Below are 19,074 nucleotides of genomic sequence, written 5' to 3'. Positions count from 1 at the left end.
TCAAGCGATTCTAAGCCCATTACGAGGCTAAGTCTACCTCCACATCCTTAGTGTAAAAAATATCATTTGTTCAAAGATAAAATTATTATGAAGTATTCGATTGGTGTACAAGTTCCGCATTACTTTCCTTAACCTTTGATTCTTCAAGTGAATAAATGCCCCATGTCGGGTGCAAGACTTTTTTTCGTATTTTTCTTTGAAAAAACCAAGAAGGCTCCTATCAAAAGTTAGACTTTTCATGTGCTCTCATATTTTAACGTTAATTTCCGTATCAATATTATAAAATATTCTATCAAACATGAGGTAGCAGAGAGTTCATGGAGAGTCCCACTTTTAAGAAAGTCTCCTTACCTCTCCGTACTCTTTGCCAACTCATGTTTTTCGCACAAATACTTGTAATGTTGACACAAGAATTGATGTTAAATTATGAGGTGGCAGAGAGTCCACTTATAGTTTCACTTTAAAAGAATCTCCTAAACATTTCTCTCTTTTTTTCGAGCGATTCTAAACTACATTAAAAAAAATTACAAAGTTTAAACTTGAAACACAACGAGTTAAAAGTGAAAAACTAAGGCAAGACCTTATTTATAAGTGGAACAAAAAGTCATTGTCTTTCTCTAAAAAATTGTCTTAATAGGAACATTTTGCTACATTTACATTGACAATTCATTTATGTGTACATAACGTGTTTTATTTTATTTTTCTAAAGAAAATCGATATTTGATTATTGAAGAAACTACCCATTGTAGTGCATAAGCAAGGAAGAAAGTGGAAGTAAAACAAAACTAGCGAGTGATAAAGATTAGGCAAGTTAAACTACTTAAAAGGCTTGTCATTAAACTCTTATTATTGTTTCCTCTTGCTCTACACAAGGTCATCAGAAAAATCAAGGCCTCGTAGTTTGGTCATCAACTACTAGTGTATTATAGATTTTTCTTGCGTAGAGCAATTAGAAGGAATTATTACCTCACGTGACAATATCACTATAGAATGCAATAATTTTGTCATATCATCAACAAATTTGTATTTTAAGTTTATGGCATCGGAAATGTTCAGGAGACTTGCTAAAAAATATGACTCCCCTTAAGATAGTCTACTTAGCATTTCATGAGGGTTTGTGTATTTGAGTTAGACCGTGTAAATGATGTGGAGTTGATAACGATGGAGCACCTTGGGGACCTGAAAGAGATCCTCTTCGGATCTGTCCCACCAAATCTTAGCGATCCGAAGATCCAGGCTTTTGAAATTTGATCAAACGGCTATAAACAGGAAACCCTTTTAAAAATTATAATAATTGTAACCGTTAGATTAAATTTCAAATATCCGAATCTTCAAATCCCTAAAATTTGGTGAGAGAGATCGGAATCTCTTCCCTTGGGACCATATATACTTACATAGCAAGGTTTCATTTTTCAGGCAAACCCAAATGCAAATAAAGAACAAATTAGTGCAAATCCAAATCGACACCAATTGGGCCCCCATAATTGGTCAAAAGTATGAATTGCGCACCCACAAATTTTGACTTGAACATTAATTTTCCTACTACTATTTACTACTTTGAGGCAAAGGCATAACAATAAAAAATAATAATAATAATTGCTCACCCACAAACTTTGACTTGAGCTTTAATTTTCCTCCCCACATCAAAAGCTTCAACTCCAACACCATCTTTGTCTCTTTGAAAGACTTTACGGTCACAGCCCCTTTTTGTAGGCCAACTATTTTCTCTCCAATTCCCTCCAAATTCATCCAACCATTTTCTCACGAACCAAACACAAATCTCTCTCTCTCTCTCTCTAAATAGTACCACTCCAACCGATACCCACCACCTTCACTTAACTAGCCGTACCCAACAAGTTGCCTTTGGTCAACCGTCACAAATACGACATGTTGGTCCACTTCTTTACATTTCTTTGACCCAGTCCCTTTCATTTCTTTGAATTTTCTCCTTTCCCCACGATCTTATTCAAACGAAAAGCAAAAAAAAAACTCAAAACTTTGGGTGATGGAGAAAAAAGTAGGCATCCATCCAATACAAGAACCAAAGTAAAAGCAATCAATCCACGTACTAAATTATCAACATCTTAGCAATTACACCGATTCACGGAAACGTGAGTTGGATCGATGAAATATAACAACATATTTTCCGTCTCTAGAAATTAAAATAATTTAAACTACTATTTTGTTAAAACTTAAAAGAAGAATAAATCACTAGTAGTACCAAATCCACCATCTTCATTTTTTTTTTAAATAAAGATGTAATTCATTGTTTAAACAGAAAAAGGAAATCCCCATATTGTACAGGACAATTAACTAATTTGACTCAACTCCTCATCTCCTTCGAGATGGAACTGAGTCCAACCGAGTCAAACAGAGTCGGAACTGTAAAAACTACCAGCACTACCACTACCAGTACTGCCTGCTACCATTAATATCCCTCCATAAAATAAAAAAAAGAAACTGAAACGCAAAAGCTTCAATTTTGATGATCTAAGAAGATTCTAGAATAAGATTGGAGGTTTCTGCAACTGAGAGAGAGTGATTGTGCTCGCCTTCGTAGGTAACCACTAGCATTGCCGCATCGTCCAGAGCTCTCTCTACGTGTTTTCGAGCCGGGCATCCTCTTACACTGCTGCATTTGTAGTATCCCCTGAAAATTCACACAAATCAGAACATAACTCCCCAATAATTCAGAGTTTTGGGGCCAGACAACGTCCAACTCAAGCGATTTAGCTCGAAAGATCGAAGCTTTGAATCGAAATTATACCTTGGATGTGGAGATCCTTTGATGGGTTTTTGTCCGTACTTTCTCCAGGAGTAATCGTCAGGTGGGATATCGGCCAACTTCAAACTTATAGCCGGGACTCTCACGACCCTCTTCTGTCTCAGCTTTCTGTAACAAAACCCACAACCCAGAATTTCAATTTAGTCAACAGATTGAGAGAGAGATTGATTAAGTTAATCAGAAGCTAGACGATAATTAAGAGAGATTTAGAGTTTGAAATAGACCCACCTCTTCTTGCAATGGCAGCGGCCGGAGGACCCAGCACCGCACTTCCCAGACCCCAAGTTCTCGGAGCTGCACTTCCGCTTCAACGAGGCGGAGGAAAGCGGCGGCTTTCCGGCTGAGGAAACCTGTGACATATTGGTAATTTGAAAAGACGATGACGACATTGGCTGCTTGCTATCGGAGTCTCCGGTTAAAGACGACATAAACGACGTCGTAGGTGGATACGAGAAATTTATAGTGGTAGATGAGTCCTTAGTGCTCTCAAGCACCGTACCGTGGTGGTGGTGGTGAGGTGGCGGGATCTGCTGGATCGGCGTCGCATGGTAAACCTTAGTGGACTCCGGTAACGGAACATGCTTGACGAGGATCTCTTGGCTCTGGTTTTGGGTTTGAGAAGACGATCCGGAGCTCAAAGTCAAAGGGGCTCGCCGGAACCGGGCGTGACCGGTCCGGGTCCGACCAAGAAGAGAAATGACCTTCTTGAACTTGGAAACAGCGACGTCCGCGACGGCTCTGCAGTCCATGTCCATAGCCGTCGACGGATATTTCCCTTGGTGCTGGTTCTGCTGTGCCTGGGACAGCAAGCGAATAAGCTTCTCGACGCTCTCGAGGCCGGAAGCTGCTTCCTGCACGGCGTTCTCTTCCGACTTGGCGGAGAAGCTGCTGGTGCTGCTGCTGGTGATGGTGTTTCTGTAACCCATGAAATCAACGGCCATATCTGACCCTCTCGAGCATAACAAGGAAAAGGAAAAGCGAGAAGAACAGAGAAAGCAGAGAGAGTGGGGGAGAGAGAGAAAAGGAGGAAAAGCGTACGGGAGACAGGGGAAGGGGTGTTGATAAAGAGGGGTTTAGGATGCCGATGAGCGTATGAGGTGTTTGTTGAAATGCGTCTGTGGTCAAAACCACGGCATCTAATTATCTGGTGGCCCACTACCATTTGCCTCATGATGTAGGTGCGAATAAGATCCAACCACACCACACGAAATTGCAAAAGAGAGGTTTTCGAACGACTAGTGGTATTTTTTTTTATTGTACATGAGAGTTTTGTAAGTTTAATTATCATTAAAATTAAATTTGAATAATATTATTACTAATTTATTGTAAAGTTTAATCTATTTTTATATTCTTTTAATGTAAATAATATCGTTTGCTCGAAAAAAATAAAACATCAACTTGCTATTGTCAGTGCTACTCGAATATAAATAAAATGTGGCAGAAAACTAATAAAAAAAAGTTTAAAAATTTTGAGTTTTAATGATAAAAACAAAATAAAGAGTAAAGTGAATAGTACCAAAATTAACTTTTTAATGTAAAAATATAATTTTTCTTTAAAATAAACAGTATCATAAATTTTTGATTTAAATTTTCTAAAATGTATCATCAATTTTTATTTGAAAATAAATTCCTCAATAATAAAAAGAAAAATTTAGCATAAATTTATAAGTAAGTAAAATTATTTTTATATTATTAATTAATTTTATCGTACAGCTTAAATTTTCTTTATTTAAAAAATATATATCATATGAGCCTAATTTAACACTTTAATTACAAACTAAAATTGCTAAACTAAAGGCTGGTTAGTGAATTATGTTGCTTTTTCCTCTGCTTTGATGTTTAAATGATTAGACTGATAGAATTTTGATGCTTGGTGTCGGATGAATCTTGACCTTACTTTTGATTTGGGTCCTCTTTAGTCTTATCAAATTTCAATTTGGTCAAAGGTGGCGCCGGAGCCGTTGGATTGGAGATTGACGTGGACGATGGATTGATGTGTGAGAGTGTGAGTGTGGACCAAGTAAATGGGAAACAAAAATAATTTAAGAGAGAGGGGAAAGAGACAGAGTAGGTGCGTGGCAGCATGATACAGTTGACTTTGTCTCACGGTAACTTTCATTCAAAACGTCCACATTTTTCTTTCAATTGTGTCATCCGACAGAGGCTTACTGGCTTGGTGTTGGGTGAATGGGGCCAAGGCGGTTGAGCTGTATTTTTATTCTTGAACGGGTTAAGTTTTGTCGCAACTTCTACAATTTAGTAATAAATCTCTTTTTTTTTTTAGAGATACAAGTTTTAAGTTCGATGATCGTGTATAACGAGTTTGATATTAATTATTAAATGCTAACTTATGTGTAGTTCAAAACAACTTTTATAATATGAATACACCGTTATAGTGAATTTTCGTGCTAATAAAATAAAACATGTATAATTTTTTGTCCAAAATTCCTTGTTTCATTGGCACCATCGCCACTAAATAACGGTATACTCTTGTTATCTAAATTGTTATTGTAGCGCAACTTAAATCTTCCCATTTAGTGTGAACTATATAGTAGTTAATTTTTATTGAAGGGAAGTTTTTGTTGTTTTTGTGCTTTCAAAGAAGTCCAACAACATGTTTATGTAGATTATTTTAGCGTAAGTTGTTCCTTGAAATCCGTGGGTATTTCACTATTCAATTTTCATGAATTTATTTTTATTTTGTTAATTTTAATTTGTTGGTTAGTTAGTTAAAGTTTAAATTTGCATAGTTAGCCAATAAATTTTTTTTGTTAATTTTGGACGACGGTGGGCGATCTCGTCGTTGACCACCATCAACACCATTGCGCTGATTGTCTTTGTGGGCAGAGTGGATGATTTCAGTAGTCGGAGTGGTCTGCAAGAACAAAGACAAGCAAAAGATCTTGAAATCAAGCGTCGGAAGTGGTTCTGGCGTAGGTTCTCAGACGATTAAGTCAATATTTGAGAGAGAAGATAAGCAAAGTGATCTCAACTAAGTCTGCTAGTCATTTGAAACCGTTATTCTCAATAAGATATGGTCATGAAATATTCCTACTACAGTTAAAGTTTTCTCTTGAATCTTCATTAGAAATAGATTAAAACTAGGGATCAACTGCATCATCACAATGAGTTTGGAAACTTTCTAACTACCATCTCCTCATGTTATTCCTTTCTAGAAAAAATTCTGATTCTTTGTTGGCAAATTTGGACTTCTAGAGACCATTGGTTATTCCGGAATATAGTTCACCACCCTATCAAAGTTTCTACAATTGTTTCTAAAGGTTTTGAGGGATCTTTTTTTTTAGACTTACTCCTTCTCCCTCGTGCGTCAGTTGTTCATAGAAGTGAAATAAAATGAACCTCTCCTTCTAATGGTTTCTTGATGCTCAATGTTAATACTCAAAATTTGCAAGTTAGCAAATTAAAATACTAAACTCTTGATGGGCTTATGAAATAGACTGAAATGAAATGGACTTAAATGTTTAAGTGGCTTACCCCTAAAAAATTGGCAACATCCACTATGTTACTCCGATTATATTGATTTCAAGACTAAAAAAAATGCTCGGCCAATACATGAACTCTCTCTCCTTTCAATTGTCCGATCCTAATACAAAAGGTTTCCACCCCTTTATCTAGGCTCCCAATAAACTCATCAGCCTTGTGTCTTTCCAACTTGACATTTAATGCGCCATCTATGATGACTAACTTGTTGACACCTTTCCACCTATCAACCAAACATTCGAGTGTGAAGTAACATGTGTTTAGTCGAAATAACGCGTTCTATCAGAGTGATGCAGGCGGAGCGTCCGGTTCGGCTTTGGTTAGCCAACCCTGCCTCTCCTAGCGCTGTTCTGACCACCTTTACGTCCCCTTCTAGATCTCTACCACTGACTGTGGGCTGCCACATGAATTGATTGACATCTAGCTTGATTTGTGTCATAAAGCTATTAACCTACCCCCGTGCTCCTGACGGTCGGTAAGCTCATTACATACTTTGGTCGAGCTTAGCTCGTAGGCGGTCGACTATAGCGTTCACATGTATCCTCTTCTAAGCACCTTGGGCCTTGGGCTTCTCAACCTCCCTTGAACTGTTCTCCCGACTTGCACTATTATGTAGACCTAAAATTGTCCAACGTTAACACTCAACTTTGATGGTTCTGCACCTGCTGGTTTTATAGCTAGAGAATTTTCTAACTCTCCTAAATTGGCTCGTGCAAAAGAGGTTGGTAATTCCTCGATGATTCTTGTTGAAGCCGCTGCTCTTCATTTTGGTTTAGTTCATGCTAAACGTGCTGGATCCAAGAAGGCCGTTTTTGAAGGAGATCCTAAGCTTTTGACTGACTACATTCTTCGCAAATGCTTTTACCCCTTGGAGACTTCGTTCTTTTTTGAAGATATTCTCCGATCATTTGCATGCTTTTGATTGTATTTATTGTCACCAAATTTTTCGTGAGGCCAACTTTGTTGCCGACTCTATTGCAGAGATTGGCCATCAAATCCGCTTTCTTCTGATTTGTATAGCTGGGTTCTGTCCCTATTTGTGCACGCCACCTTTTACTTTTGGCTCCTATTAAAAACTTGGTTCATGACTTCATGTGCATTGTGTACCTGCCGCTGCCATTTGTACAGGCTTGCAGGCTTCTACAACACTCCAAAACCATCACAAAAGAAATGGTCCATGCAAATTAATTAATTAACACATTAGAGTTTTGTATAAACAAATTCTAAAGGAAAAGATGTTAATGCATATGTAATTTTATGCATGATATTAGAAAGTAGGTTCATGTGCAAAAATCATCAGTACACACAAAAGTAATGGATACAAATGGTTTAGGGAGGCTGCCGATGTGATGAGCAACCTATACGATCGATAAGCTTTGTTGACAAAACTTAAAAAAGGTGGTGCACCCATTTCAGCAAGCAATTTTGGGCAGCGCTTAATAATGCGTGAGAATGTTTTTAAGTGGTAATATGGAGTGAGATAACAATACATTATAAGATGAACAAGCTTCGTACACGCGTCACTTATTAATATATTATCTTTAAAGGTCTTTCAGCTTTAAAATATAATGAGTTTTATATAATTTTAGTAGTACTGAACGAGTTTTGTATTATCGTAGGATTATACTTATATTTGTTAGTATCTGACGCAGTCAATGCGCACCTTAAAATTTTGGGAACAATATCAGCAAGTGGTTAAGAAATATGTTGCTTCTAGTTGATTGACAAAAAAAAAATGTTGCTTGTAGTTGTAGGCTAGTGCCTGCCTATATTTAGTTGTTTTTTTTTTCCTAGACATTGAAATTTTTGTAATCAATCAATTAGTAAAGACGTAGCAATATTATTAGCAATTTAATTAGCATAATCGTAGGATGATTCCACCGTAGCTAAAGGCCATTTTAATTCATTAACGACTATGGGGGACCAAAACAAAACAAGTAAAAACAAAATCATTTTTGTTAATTTGTATTTGGACAGGTGCAATGGGCACGCGTGGGGGGATTGGGACTGATTGTCCACAATGTTCATGAATTGACTGCGTTGGCACCAAAGTCAATAGCCGGAAAGCAGGAGAAAATTGACCATTTGTGCAACGAAACGTGATGGAGTTGAATTGGGTGCCTAAGTTTTGACTTCACACCCAAATGTCAGTAATTTACGGGGCGGCCAATAGGAATAGAAAACATATTATAAGAGAGAGAGTTCTGGCTCTTGTATCACGACGTGAATTTGAACTCCGTTGATTTTGTAATCTAGTATTTAAACTAAAAAATTTATCTTTTGCCAAAAAAAAAAAATCAATTTAATTCATTAATGTTATCTTTTGAAAAAATAAAATAAAATATTAAGCATGGATTGTCTTTCCTGGATAAAATATTTTTATTCGATAAGATGCATTTGTTTAGTAGAGCGATTTTGATAGTTGGTTAAATAGTTAGTTGTTAAGGAAAAAATGAATTCGTGAGGAATAAAGATGCGCTAGAGTGCATACGTATAATTACTTTTCATCACTGCGGTAAAGTGTTTACTATTCTACCAGCCGCATTTGAGTTCAAATCTTCATTTTTTTTCTAATACAATATTATATTTACGTTGAGGGATGCATAAATAAATTGGATCGAACACAGATGGAACAATAGTAATATCAACTAATGTTCAATTGCTTTGCATGCTATTCAATATGTGGTGGGAATAAAAGTATCACTAAACATTAGTCTATGGATTCTATATTAGCAAGTAGTTTCAGAAGCTTTCAGATGGACAAACTTGTGTTATGAGTTTCTTAATCAAATTTAACAAAGAGGATCTAGTTGTTAATGATTCTTTTTGATAAAATTAAGTAATTCAAGGAGACAATATCAAGCATGGTAGTTGGGAGTCTTCTAAGAATATAATCTTTGCATCACTTGACAAATTGTGCTTATTTACATTTTATAAATTATCGCATGATCATGATATGTGACAAGTGTTATACTCACAAAGTTAACACGAACAATATATTAAACACTCCTTGCAAGGGGGGATGAATTTTTATATCAACCCGGACCCATGATTCATGTTGTCCGGCTCACCCACACAAACAAAACTCGCTATATTGTCTCTCCACCCATTCAAAAAACCGTTCTCATTTGTTGTATTTGCCACTGCATACGACACTCGTACACAATCAGTCATTCATTTTACGTATTATTCAACATTATGTATCATTGAAGAAATTTCCTTGAAAAATCCCAATCAACAGTATGTTTTTGTTTTTTTCCCATTTCCATTGAAGAACGAGGAAGATGCATGCACGTGTTTTTCTTAAAAAAATAATAGAGAGTTGATCGTGATCAGGTAGGGAAGAAGAATTTCATACATAACCACTATGTGACGACGTAAACCAGTCAGAACTCACATGCATGTTTCTGGATATATTCCATCGTCCCAACCCTATTTCAAATGCATCTGGACAAACCTTCGATGTATGCATTTGAATTCGACTCATGGATTTATCCACCCACCCCATTTCCTTAGATTATGTTTTATTCTTCATTAATTAAGAGGAGTGGACACGTTGCGAGGGCTCGACTATGAGTAATGGTTTTTTAGTAGACTAATTTGTGGTTCAAATTTTACATTGGCAGACTGTGATGTGATTGTGATCCGCATACTTTTAATATGAATAAACTAATTAATGGTATAATTTTAATACAAACATTTTAATTCCAAAATGACTTTTTCATACCAGCACAAATTTCATAATTGTTGTGTAGATACAATACGTTATAACAACAAAATCACTGGATCAAGAAAATGAAATGAATCAAACTAAACTGACTTGTTGTGTGGATTGAAGTTTGCGTATTGACAATGACCTAAAGACAGAATTTCACTTATTTTCTGTTCTAGAAGTTCAATGGATGTCTATCTCTTTTGATTAAACCATTTATAAACCAAGGATCCAACACCGAATCTTTAGTCTTTGACGAACTTTTATGTGCTTCTCTCTTTTTGTAAGTAAAAGATTTGTCGTGAAAAATAAATTGATTTTTACTACAGTCTTGTCTGGTGTGTATATATTTATTGACACTTTTTTAACAGATAACCTTTGGGAACAGTTATTTACTGCCAGTTCTCTTGATTATATAATCTAAACATATATGATATAGACACAAGTCCCATCCGATCAGTCCAATCCTTATTCAATTAAGTAATATGCTTAACATAAAACATATGTTAAGATGACATTAACATAGCTCCCTTGGTCCACATGAGATTGTTGTGTTTTATTTGTATTCAAACTCCACATTGATATTATGATTAAGATGACATGACATTAGCAGTTGTTGATTAATGTGCGATTCTTCGCTCGTACTTTCACCGGGCAGCATTCGAGTGTCTTTCCATTCTTTTGGGTCTTTGATCTGGCCCAGTAATTGGACCCTTTCGGTCAGTTTGAATGCAAACTTGGTGTCATCAAATGTGATGCCAGTTCAAGACTCAAACACCAAGCCCAATTATTCTATCTTCGTCTGGGTTACTCATTATGTTAGGCTTAATGTGAGATATGGCCCAACATTTCGGGCATGCTCAAACAGGATTCATATCCTCTTCGAATCAGTTTTGAGGGGATTTTCCGAGCCGATGGATCTCATCCGTTGATAAGAATCCAACAGCCAAAATAGTTGCTACCTCTTCCCCTTCAACTCTTCTCTCTTTCTCTCACTTCAAAGTTCCCAACCTTGAACTACCAACCACCCAAATTCCAGGTTAAATTCAACCCCACTCCAAAATCAACCCTAATACCACCACAACCCACAACCCCGAATTGCAAGTCCTTCACCTTACCTTCCCAAAATCAGCACCTGCACCGCTGCAACCCTTAACTCTAAAATCTTAACTATTGTTAACGAAACGATGAAGAGAGGGGTCCTGCAAAACGGAACTGGATCCTCTCCTGAGCTCAGGATGGGGATCCTCCTAAGCAGCCCATCTAGGGCGTTGAATTTTGATCCAACGGTCCAAACATGGGGCCCTCTAAAAGTTATAATAATTGTAGTTGTTGGATCAAGTTTGAATGCCCCGGATGAGCTACTCATAAGGATCCTCATCTTGAGCTCAGGAGAGGATCCAGTTTCCTGCAAAACAATGATGAACAGTTTTTGCAGAAAAGGATTTTTTTTTTTTTTTAATTTTTTTTTTTAAGATTCTAACCGCAGGATCCGGTGTGAACGGTGAGGATTGATTGATCCCAACAGATTTTAAGAAAAGGGTTCAGAAAGGATCTTAATCTGCTCAAACATATGTTTTCTTTTATAACATGAATTAAAATCCTCAAACTATGAATCAAAAAAAAAAAAAAAAAAAAAAAAAAGACTATTGGATCTACAATTGCGTTCTTGTGATCACTTGATGACTAACAATTTGTTGTCAGACACTTTTGAATTTGATGTGAGGCGTCGAAATTAAAACAATAAAATTGTTTAAATTACTTTCCATTATTGATATCAAATTTAAGTGTAAGTGATTGAGTATTTCTTAGTTACGACCAAGACAACCTCTAAAGTTGAATTCACGTATAAAACTTTCACGGACATCAAATTATTTCTTTTTCGCTATCCTCACCGACTCTTTGTTCCTATAAACTTAAGCAACATGTGATAATTAAAAAAAGAATGTTTCATTTTAAGGTTTAACAATGATATTTAATCTTAAATAAAATACATGTTGTTGTGAAGTTGGTGTTTTTGCATGATTATATCATTAGTATGACACGCATCCCGGTCAATATTTACTAATTAATTCGTTATCAAAATAAATTTTCGAAATTAAGGTCATGAATGATTGATGTGATACCCAACAAAGAATTTTCCGTGTTGATTGTTGAATAATACTTGAGTCCTCGAGGTTTTAAATGAAGTAATTCTCAAAATACTTTGTGGGTGTCGAACGACTCACATAATTTTATACTTATGATTAAAATCTCTCGTATTATAAACCATTATATAAAAATTGATTATTTGTTCGCGCAACCAAGTATATGAAATGAGCCATGATATATTTTGAGACGGACTTTCTTCAAAACCTTTCGTAACCAAGTATTGTTTACTTGTGTTTGGATTTTGCAAAAAGTGGTGCAAGTTAAATGGGATTATAGTTAGAGTCCACAAAATGTTTCTGTAAGCTTAATTTGGAAGTGAAGCTTTTGGTTGAAGTGCTTTTGTACTAAAATGGCATAATGCGCATTGTGTCTCTCTCTTAATTGCTTTTTCTTTGTTACCAAACTTTCCATTAATTGTTTTAAGGATGAGAGAGATTGCTTACCTCCGTCTGAAGCAAAACAAACTTACTTAAATATTAACCACCCACCAACCTCATTTCGACCGTTGAAGTGTCCTCGACCTGTTGCGGCGGTGCTAAAATGATGTATAACTGCAAATGATTCATAGACTAAGCGATTAAGGGGTCGTTTGAATGTGCTTTTAAAATAAGTTTTTTAGAGAATATATTTTCAGGATTTACTTGCGTTTTTACTAAAAATTAGTTCTAAAAATATTTTCACAAAAAACATTTTCAATCATTATATAAGATATCCAAACAAACTCTAAAAACGTTCATCGTTCAATATGACGTATCGTGTTCAAATCTAATCGCTGTAGACAAAATGTGTCACTGAATGAAATGATTCGTTCTTGGATGTCAATTACTGGGCCTCCTTCTTAGTCTGGTCGTTTACTGGGCCCTCTGGTTCATGTTACAAAATCCTGCCTTTTTATGGCTAATCGTGCAAACTAGGCACCCTAATAAAATTCATATATTTACACAATTGGTTACTATTCAATTAGCCCCAAAAATCAAATTTCCCGCAAACTGTTTTCCAAAACGGGTGAATAATCAAGATTTCGTTTGGGTTTAGGGGGAAATTTCCATTAATTAACTTCCTAAATAAGCAAGCAATATAATTTGTTGAAATTGCAGACCCCACATAAATAATTTCCAAATTTTTCCCACCCGCAAAAAATTAATCGGGTTGGTCCGTCGACATCGCTCTCTCCTTATTTAGGTCTCGCTCTATCAACGATTAAGTTGACCTACATAATTAAACGTCACTCATCAACTCCCATAATTAACTAATAATTTAATTAATTTAGAATATTAACATAGAAAATCGTTGCGTGCATTAAAACCAAAGCCTCCCTGTCCGAAATCACAAGAAGCCCATCTGGGCCCGCAGCTAATGGGCCGAGCGCTCTCTCTCTCTCTCCCCCCCCCCCCCTTCCCTCTCCCACTCTCTCACTGTCTGAAAGCGGACAAGGAAAATACTGAGAAAGAAGCTGAAAGGCAAAGCAAATCTAACAACTTTGAAAGTTCATTCGTAATTTCGAAGGAATCTCCGATTAAAATGAACAAATCACAGCTTAATTACGTCTTAATCATCGACACCATCCCCAACCTCTCCCTCTCTCTCTTTCTCTCTCCTCTCTCGTTCTCTCTCTACAGAGAGCTCAACTAACGTCAAAGGAACTCAAGGGATATAGTGCTCCAGAGACCACACAACAAACAAGCCCACCTCTCCAATTCTTAGCTCGGCTTTCCCTCTCTAAGATTTGAGAGAGACACAGAGAGAGAGTATGAAGCTCTCGGCTTTGCACCAGAGCTACCTCACCCGACGGAGCAACAGCTTCAGGGGATCGGCGCCGTTGGACTCCACATCAGACGGCAAGTCGCCGGCGACGGTGTTCTGGCTCGTACTCCATGGCCTCTGCTGCCTCATCAGCCTCGTCCTCGGCTTCCGCTTCTCTCGCCTCGTCTTCTTCTTCCTCTTCTCCACCTCCTCGTCCAATCTCTATCCGGCGCCGTTTCGGACAGTTGCTGATCTCACCGTTAGAAACCTAGAGCTCCCCGCGAACCCGATCGCGAATCTCGAGTTTAATCTCAACAGGAACGCCACCACCGCGAGCTCCAGCAGCCGGGTCGTGGTCGGGCGGCACGGGATCCGAATCCGGCCGTGGCCGCACCCGAACCCGACCGAGACCATGAAGGCGCACCGCATAATTGAGACGGTTCAGAGGGAGCAGAGGAGGCAGTTCGGAGTCACCAACCCCAAAACGGTCATCGCCGTCACGCCCACCTATGCTCGGACTTTCCAGGCGCTACATTTGACTGGCGTTATGCACTCGCTAATGCTGGTCCCGTACAACGTCGTCTGGATCGTCGTTGAGGCGGGCGGGGTTACCAATGAGACGGCGTCGATCGTTTCCAAGTCCGGGCTCCGGATCATCCACGAGGGGTTTGATCAGCGGATACCTAATACTTGGGATGGCCGCCACCTGCTGGAGGCTCGGATGCGGCTTCGTGCTTTGAGGTGAATTCTCAATTTTTACAGTTTTATTTTCGTTTATTTACTTCTGTTAATTAATTATTCTCCGAAAATTGCAGTTAAATATCATGAAAGAAGAAAGATTGAAGCTTAACCAAATGATTGTGGATATTATTATTGGACTGATAATCTGTAGTTATTATTCGTGAGAATTAAAGCAATTGAAGATATCTTTAGATTATGAAATGCGGGTTCCATTTAGTTTACGATTTTGATTTTGTGTGTGATGGAGCAGAATTGTGAGAGAGCAAAACCTGGACGGGATTGTTATGTTTGCAGACGATAGTAATATGCACAGTATGGAGCTTTTCGATGAGCTGCAGAATGTGAAATGGTTTGGTGCTGTTTCGGTGGGAATACTTGCTCATTCGGAGAATACAGATGAATTGTCAGAGTCCGCAGTCGAGAAAAATGAGGAAGGGGAGAACCAGTCAATGCCAATTCAAGGTCCTGCTTGTAACTCATCCAATAAGTTGATTGGTTGGCACACCTTTAACACCTTGCCGTATGTGGGAAAGAGGGCAAATTACATTGATGATCGAGCACCTGTACTACCCAGGAAGCTGGAGTGGGCTGGGTTTGTGTTGAATTCACGGTTGCTTTGGAGTGAAGCTGAAGATAAACCAGAGTGGGTTAATGATCTAGATAGTATTGGTGGGGCTGATGAGGAGATAGTGACCCCTCTATTCTTGTTGAAGGACCTGTCCATGGTTGAACCACTGGGAAATTGTGGGCGCCAAGTGTTGCTCTGGTGGCTCCGCGTTGAAGCTCGTTTCGATAGTAAATTTCCTCCCAGGTTAGTCCTTCATATTTTGTTCATTGTAATATCCATTTTTCCTATTGATTCAATACAGTTTGGTTGTTCATTTTGACCTGATGGTGATCCGCAAGCTAGGTATGGGGGTGCTTCCCTATTTTCTTTTTGTATCTTATGAACCCCAGCGGGTGATGTATGTTTGCATATGTTATCATGTACAATACTGGCAAACTACTTGATACTTATAGAATTTTTGTGTGAACATAGGTAGATATTTGCCAGCCAATTTAGGAGATTTCTTGTGCCCAACACTCAATGTCCTTTGCCTAGATTTTGGGAACTTTTCCTTTACAGCGCATTCAGCATGATCTGTGTAGCATATCTCAGGATTATTGGTGCTATGGTGATGTGGAGTCTCTATATCCCAATATCCTGACCCGTTTCCACCTAAAATGTCCACAAATGCTACAATTTTTCTTTGTCCAATGTATTAATGGGAGACTTTACCATTTAGCCCTTTTCCTACTACCTGCTTCCAAATACTGGCTAAGTGGCTATATGTGCTTGCAAATATGAAGGCCACTACATTTTAGGACTTGACTAAAAATAGCTCCCCACCCCGCCCCCCACCCAAAAACTGCCCCACTCATCAGTTGTATTGTATCTAGAAATCAATTCAAGTATTAGCAACATGGGCGATATATCCCAACTGGTCCAGTCCATTACAACATTCAGATTCAAGGCACGTAGGCATAGCCATTTTTGTTTAGTGTCTTATGTTGGTTGATATGAGAATTTAGAGCAGTATTTGATTAGCCTTCTGCATTGCATTCGGATGCAAGTTCTCATCTCACAATCTGAAAAGAGATGCTAGTATTGGACTTGAAGTGACCTAAGTTGAAATAAGTTGCTTACTTTTCAATAACCACATGATAGAATTTCTATCGACCAAAAAAAAAAAAAAAAAAAGTGGTCGAATTTCGTGGATTTGATTTATATGGTCCCTATTGAACACCTCTTTATGTAATCAACATATTTACCTACTTGATTCTCTTTCTCATTACTCCCCGTTCCAGCCTTTACCTATGCCAGAGAAAGTAGGACCATGTAGGCTCTAAATATAAAATTGGCAATATCATTTGCGTTTTTTTTTGGTAAAGAATGGACCTGGGACTTTATTTAATATCACTAGGTATAAACATGTCTTTTTGTCATAATATCACAACTACCCTTTAGCATATTTTTTTCAGAGTCTAGTAAAAAATTTGCTACAGTTGAAGAAAAATTGCAAAATGATTTTGAAAATGTAAATTGTTTTGGAGAAAATATTTTCTAATTAATAAATTTTCTGGCATTTTGAACTGAAATGTATGTAGATAATAAAAAGATATGATAATTATCATTTTATTCTTCTAGGTATTGCGATAATCTTATTATCAGTAGAAACTAGAAAAATATTTTGGCATTTGAAATGTTTATACGTCAGTAAGCGATTATTTTGTAGTAAGGCATTTTGGTAATACTTGAATTGATTTCTAGATACAATATGACTGGTGAGTAGGGGGGAAGCTATTTTTAGTCAAGTCCTAAAATGTAGCGGCCTTCACATGTACAAGCTATTTTTTTTCTGTACTGTATGTAATTGTTCCCTCACATCCTAAAAGTTGAAAAATATCTTTTGATTGTTCGAGACATAAACTGGCCTTTGTGAAGTCGCATTCTATTTCATGTTATCATGATGTCTTCATATTTTATTGATGTTGCTTAGAGTATTGTTTCTAGTCACAAGTATATTAGTTCCATCTTTTCTTTTCTTAATAGAGCAGGTTTTTTAATTTCTAATTTCCCAGTTTATTGCATCGTTAAAGGTCTCCTCTGTTTTTTTTTCTCCTTGGGCTAAAGGTTCTTCTAGGTTCACCCACAAGAAGTAATCCAAGTCACCAGTTACTTGTGTGCGAAGACTTGATTCCATTATATCCTCATGAGGGCAATTCTGATTGAAAACTTGACCTGCCTGTATGAACATATACAACCGCACCTAGTATTTTACTTTTGAGTTTTTATGCTCCCGTGGAACATTTCAACATTATTTATCCTTTGTGATCTGATAGTCAATAGTGAAATATTACCTCACAAGAAATGCGTAATATATTTGATCCATGAGGCGTCATATTGTTCTTCTTGTTTGAGACGTGAACCATCGGAGTTTAATGTATGGTTACATTTGGTTGTCCATGTAGTCAGCCTTTTGTCATGCTAGCATGATTTCTCTGCACTCAATTTGATCATTAGTTTGAATTTGTCTTGTACAGATGGACTATAGATCCTCCTTTGGAAATCACCGTACCATCGAAACGTACACCATGGCCTGATGCTCCTCCTGAACTCCCAGCTAATGAAAAAACAGAAACTGGAGTTGAAGAGCACACAGTGAAGCGTCCTATAAAAATTCGTGCACCCAGAACAAAGAGAAGTTCTCGGAACAAGAGAAAGCACGAGACAAAAACGATTGACATGCAGGCTTCTGCAAGGCATACGGAACAAAACTGAAACATTTGCCATCGACGCTCAAAACATATACTGCTGTTTGAATTTGAGACTTCGGTCTTCAGCGTGGAGAAAATTTGTGTGAAGATGCATCAGGAAAATTTAGTTGAAGAGGCCGAGAAGCGTATGCTGTCAGCGGGTACGTACAGTAAGGCACCTGTAATAGGGGGAAGGGGGGCTAGTTTATATGTGCATTCGAGTTTGATTCTTACATTAGTTTCACAAATTTTTTCCTTTTTTTTTTTTGGGTGCTTAATTTTCTGGCCTCATGCAAAAGGTTCGTCGTCGTGATCGACCGATGGAGTCTTGCTGCACCTGCTGCCTTGCAGGAAGTTGTATTTGATATGCTCCAAAATGTTATACATATTTTGCTAAATAGGAATTATAGAGTTTGTGTTCAGTTGAATTTCGTAGAAATGAAACGATTCCAAATGTATTAAAATTTCCCCATTCATTTCACAACAGTCCCTTTTTAATTCTAGTTGAAGCCTTACTTACTGAGCAATTGCACTAACTGGCCATCATAAATTTATGGAAAACAAAAAAAAAAAAAGGTGAGATTTCGGGTCGATGTAATTTGGAACCGAAGAAATGTCATTTGCAGGCCCCGTTAATCTGTGCATGCTCCTGTTTATTTATGGTTTTTGAATTGAATAAATCAAAGAAAAATTAAAAAGGACGAAGTAAGGATGTGGGGTCGGAGAAAATGTGCATGCAGAAATTTCAAATTTGAAGGAGCATCTTGGCTCCAGCAAGACAATCCTAAGATTCCAGAATAGATGAATGGCTCAAAGACAAGGCTAGCAAAAACTTGAGTCTCGGGCCCATTTACTGGATAAAAAACTGTAGCTCTTAAAAGGAGAAGGTAGCTGGTGAGGGCAGTTCAGGGAAAAACTTTTCAATGTATCAGAAATACGGTTTGGTATATTAAGTGTTATAATTTAAATAGTTAAAAAAAAAAAATTCAAACCAGTTGTATCATGATACTTGATGTACTGCATCGTGTTCTCAACACACTGAAAAATCTCTTTAGCTGAGGAGACTTCCCCACAACTAAGGGGTGCCATGTTGCTCTTGGACCAACGATATCATTTTACAAATTTACATAAGAAATTTAAAATG

The 19,074-nt window shown here is 37.5% G+C and overlaps 2 protein-coding genes across 2 annotated transcripts; one reads left to right on the top strand and one right to left on the bottom strand.

Annotated features, from left to right (window-relative positions):
- Positions 1-2,215: 2,215 nt before the first annotated feature.
- LOC137746816 (putative WRKY transcription factor 15) lies at positions 2,216-3,898 on the bottom strand. Its single transcript, XM_068486828.2, has 3 exons — positions 3,014-3,898; positions 2,768-2,893; positions 2,216-2,650 (listed from the first exon to the last, which is right to left on the bottom strand). Exons 1-3 carry the CDS (start codon positions 3,724-3,726, stop codon positions 2,491-2,493), a joined length of 999 nt encoding a protein of 332 aa, XP_068342929.2. The 5' UTR covers positions 3,727-3,898; the 3' UTR covers positions 2,216-2,490.
- Positions 3,899-11,449: 7,551 nt separating this feature from the next.
- Positions 11,450-18,414, top strand: LOC137746817 (putative beta-1,4-xylosyltransferase IRX14H). The gene is made up of 3 exons (XM_068486829.2): positions 11,450-14,633; positions 14,884-15,444; positions 17,718-18,414. The coding sequence occupies exons 1-3, from the start codon at positions 13,900-13,902 to the stop codon at positions 17,953-17,955; spliced, it is 1,533 nt and encodes a 510-aa protein (XP_068342930.2). The 5' UTR covers positions 11,450-13,899; the 3' UTR covers positions 17,956-18,414.
- Positions 18,415-19,074: the final 660 nt, after the last annotated feature.

Source organism: Pyrus communis, chromosome 2 (genome assembly GCF_041283825.1).
Source record: "Pyrus communis isolate YQ-2024b chromosome 2, ASM4128382v1, whole genome shotgun sequence".
In the NCBI taxonomy this organism is placed as follows: domain Eukaryota; kingdom Viridiplantae; phylum Streptophyta; class Magnoliopsida; order Rosales; family Rosaceae; genus Pyrus; species Pyrus communis.
This window is presented reverse-complemented; position numbering and strand designations above follow the sequence as displayed.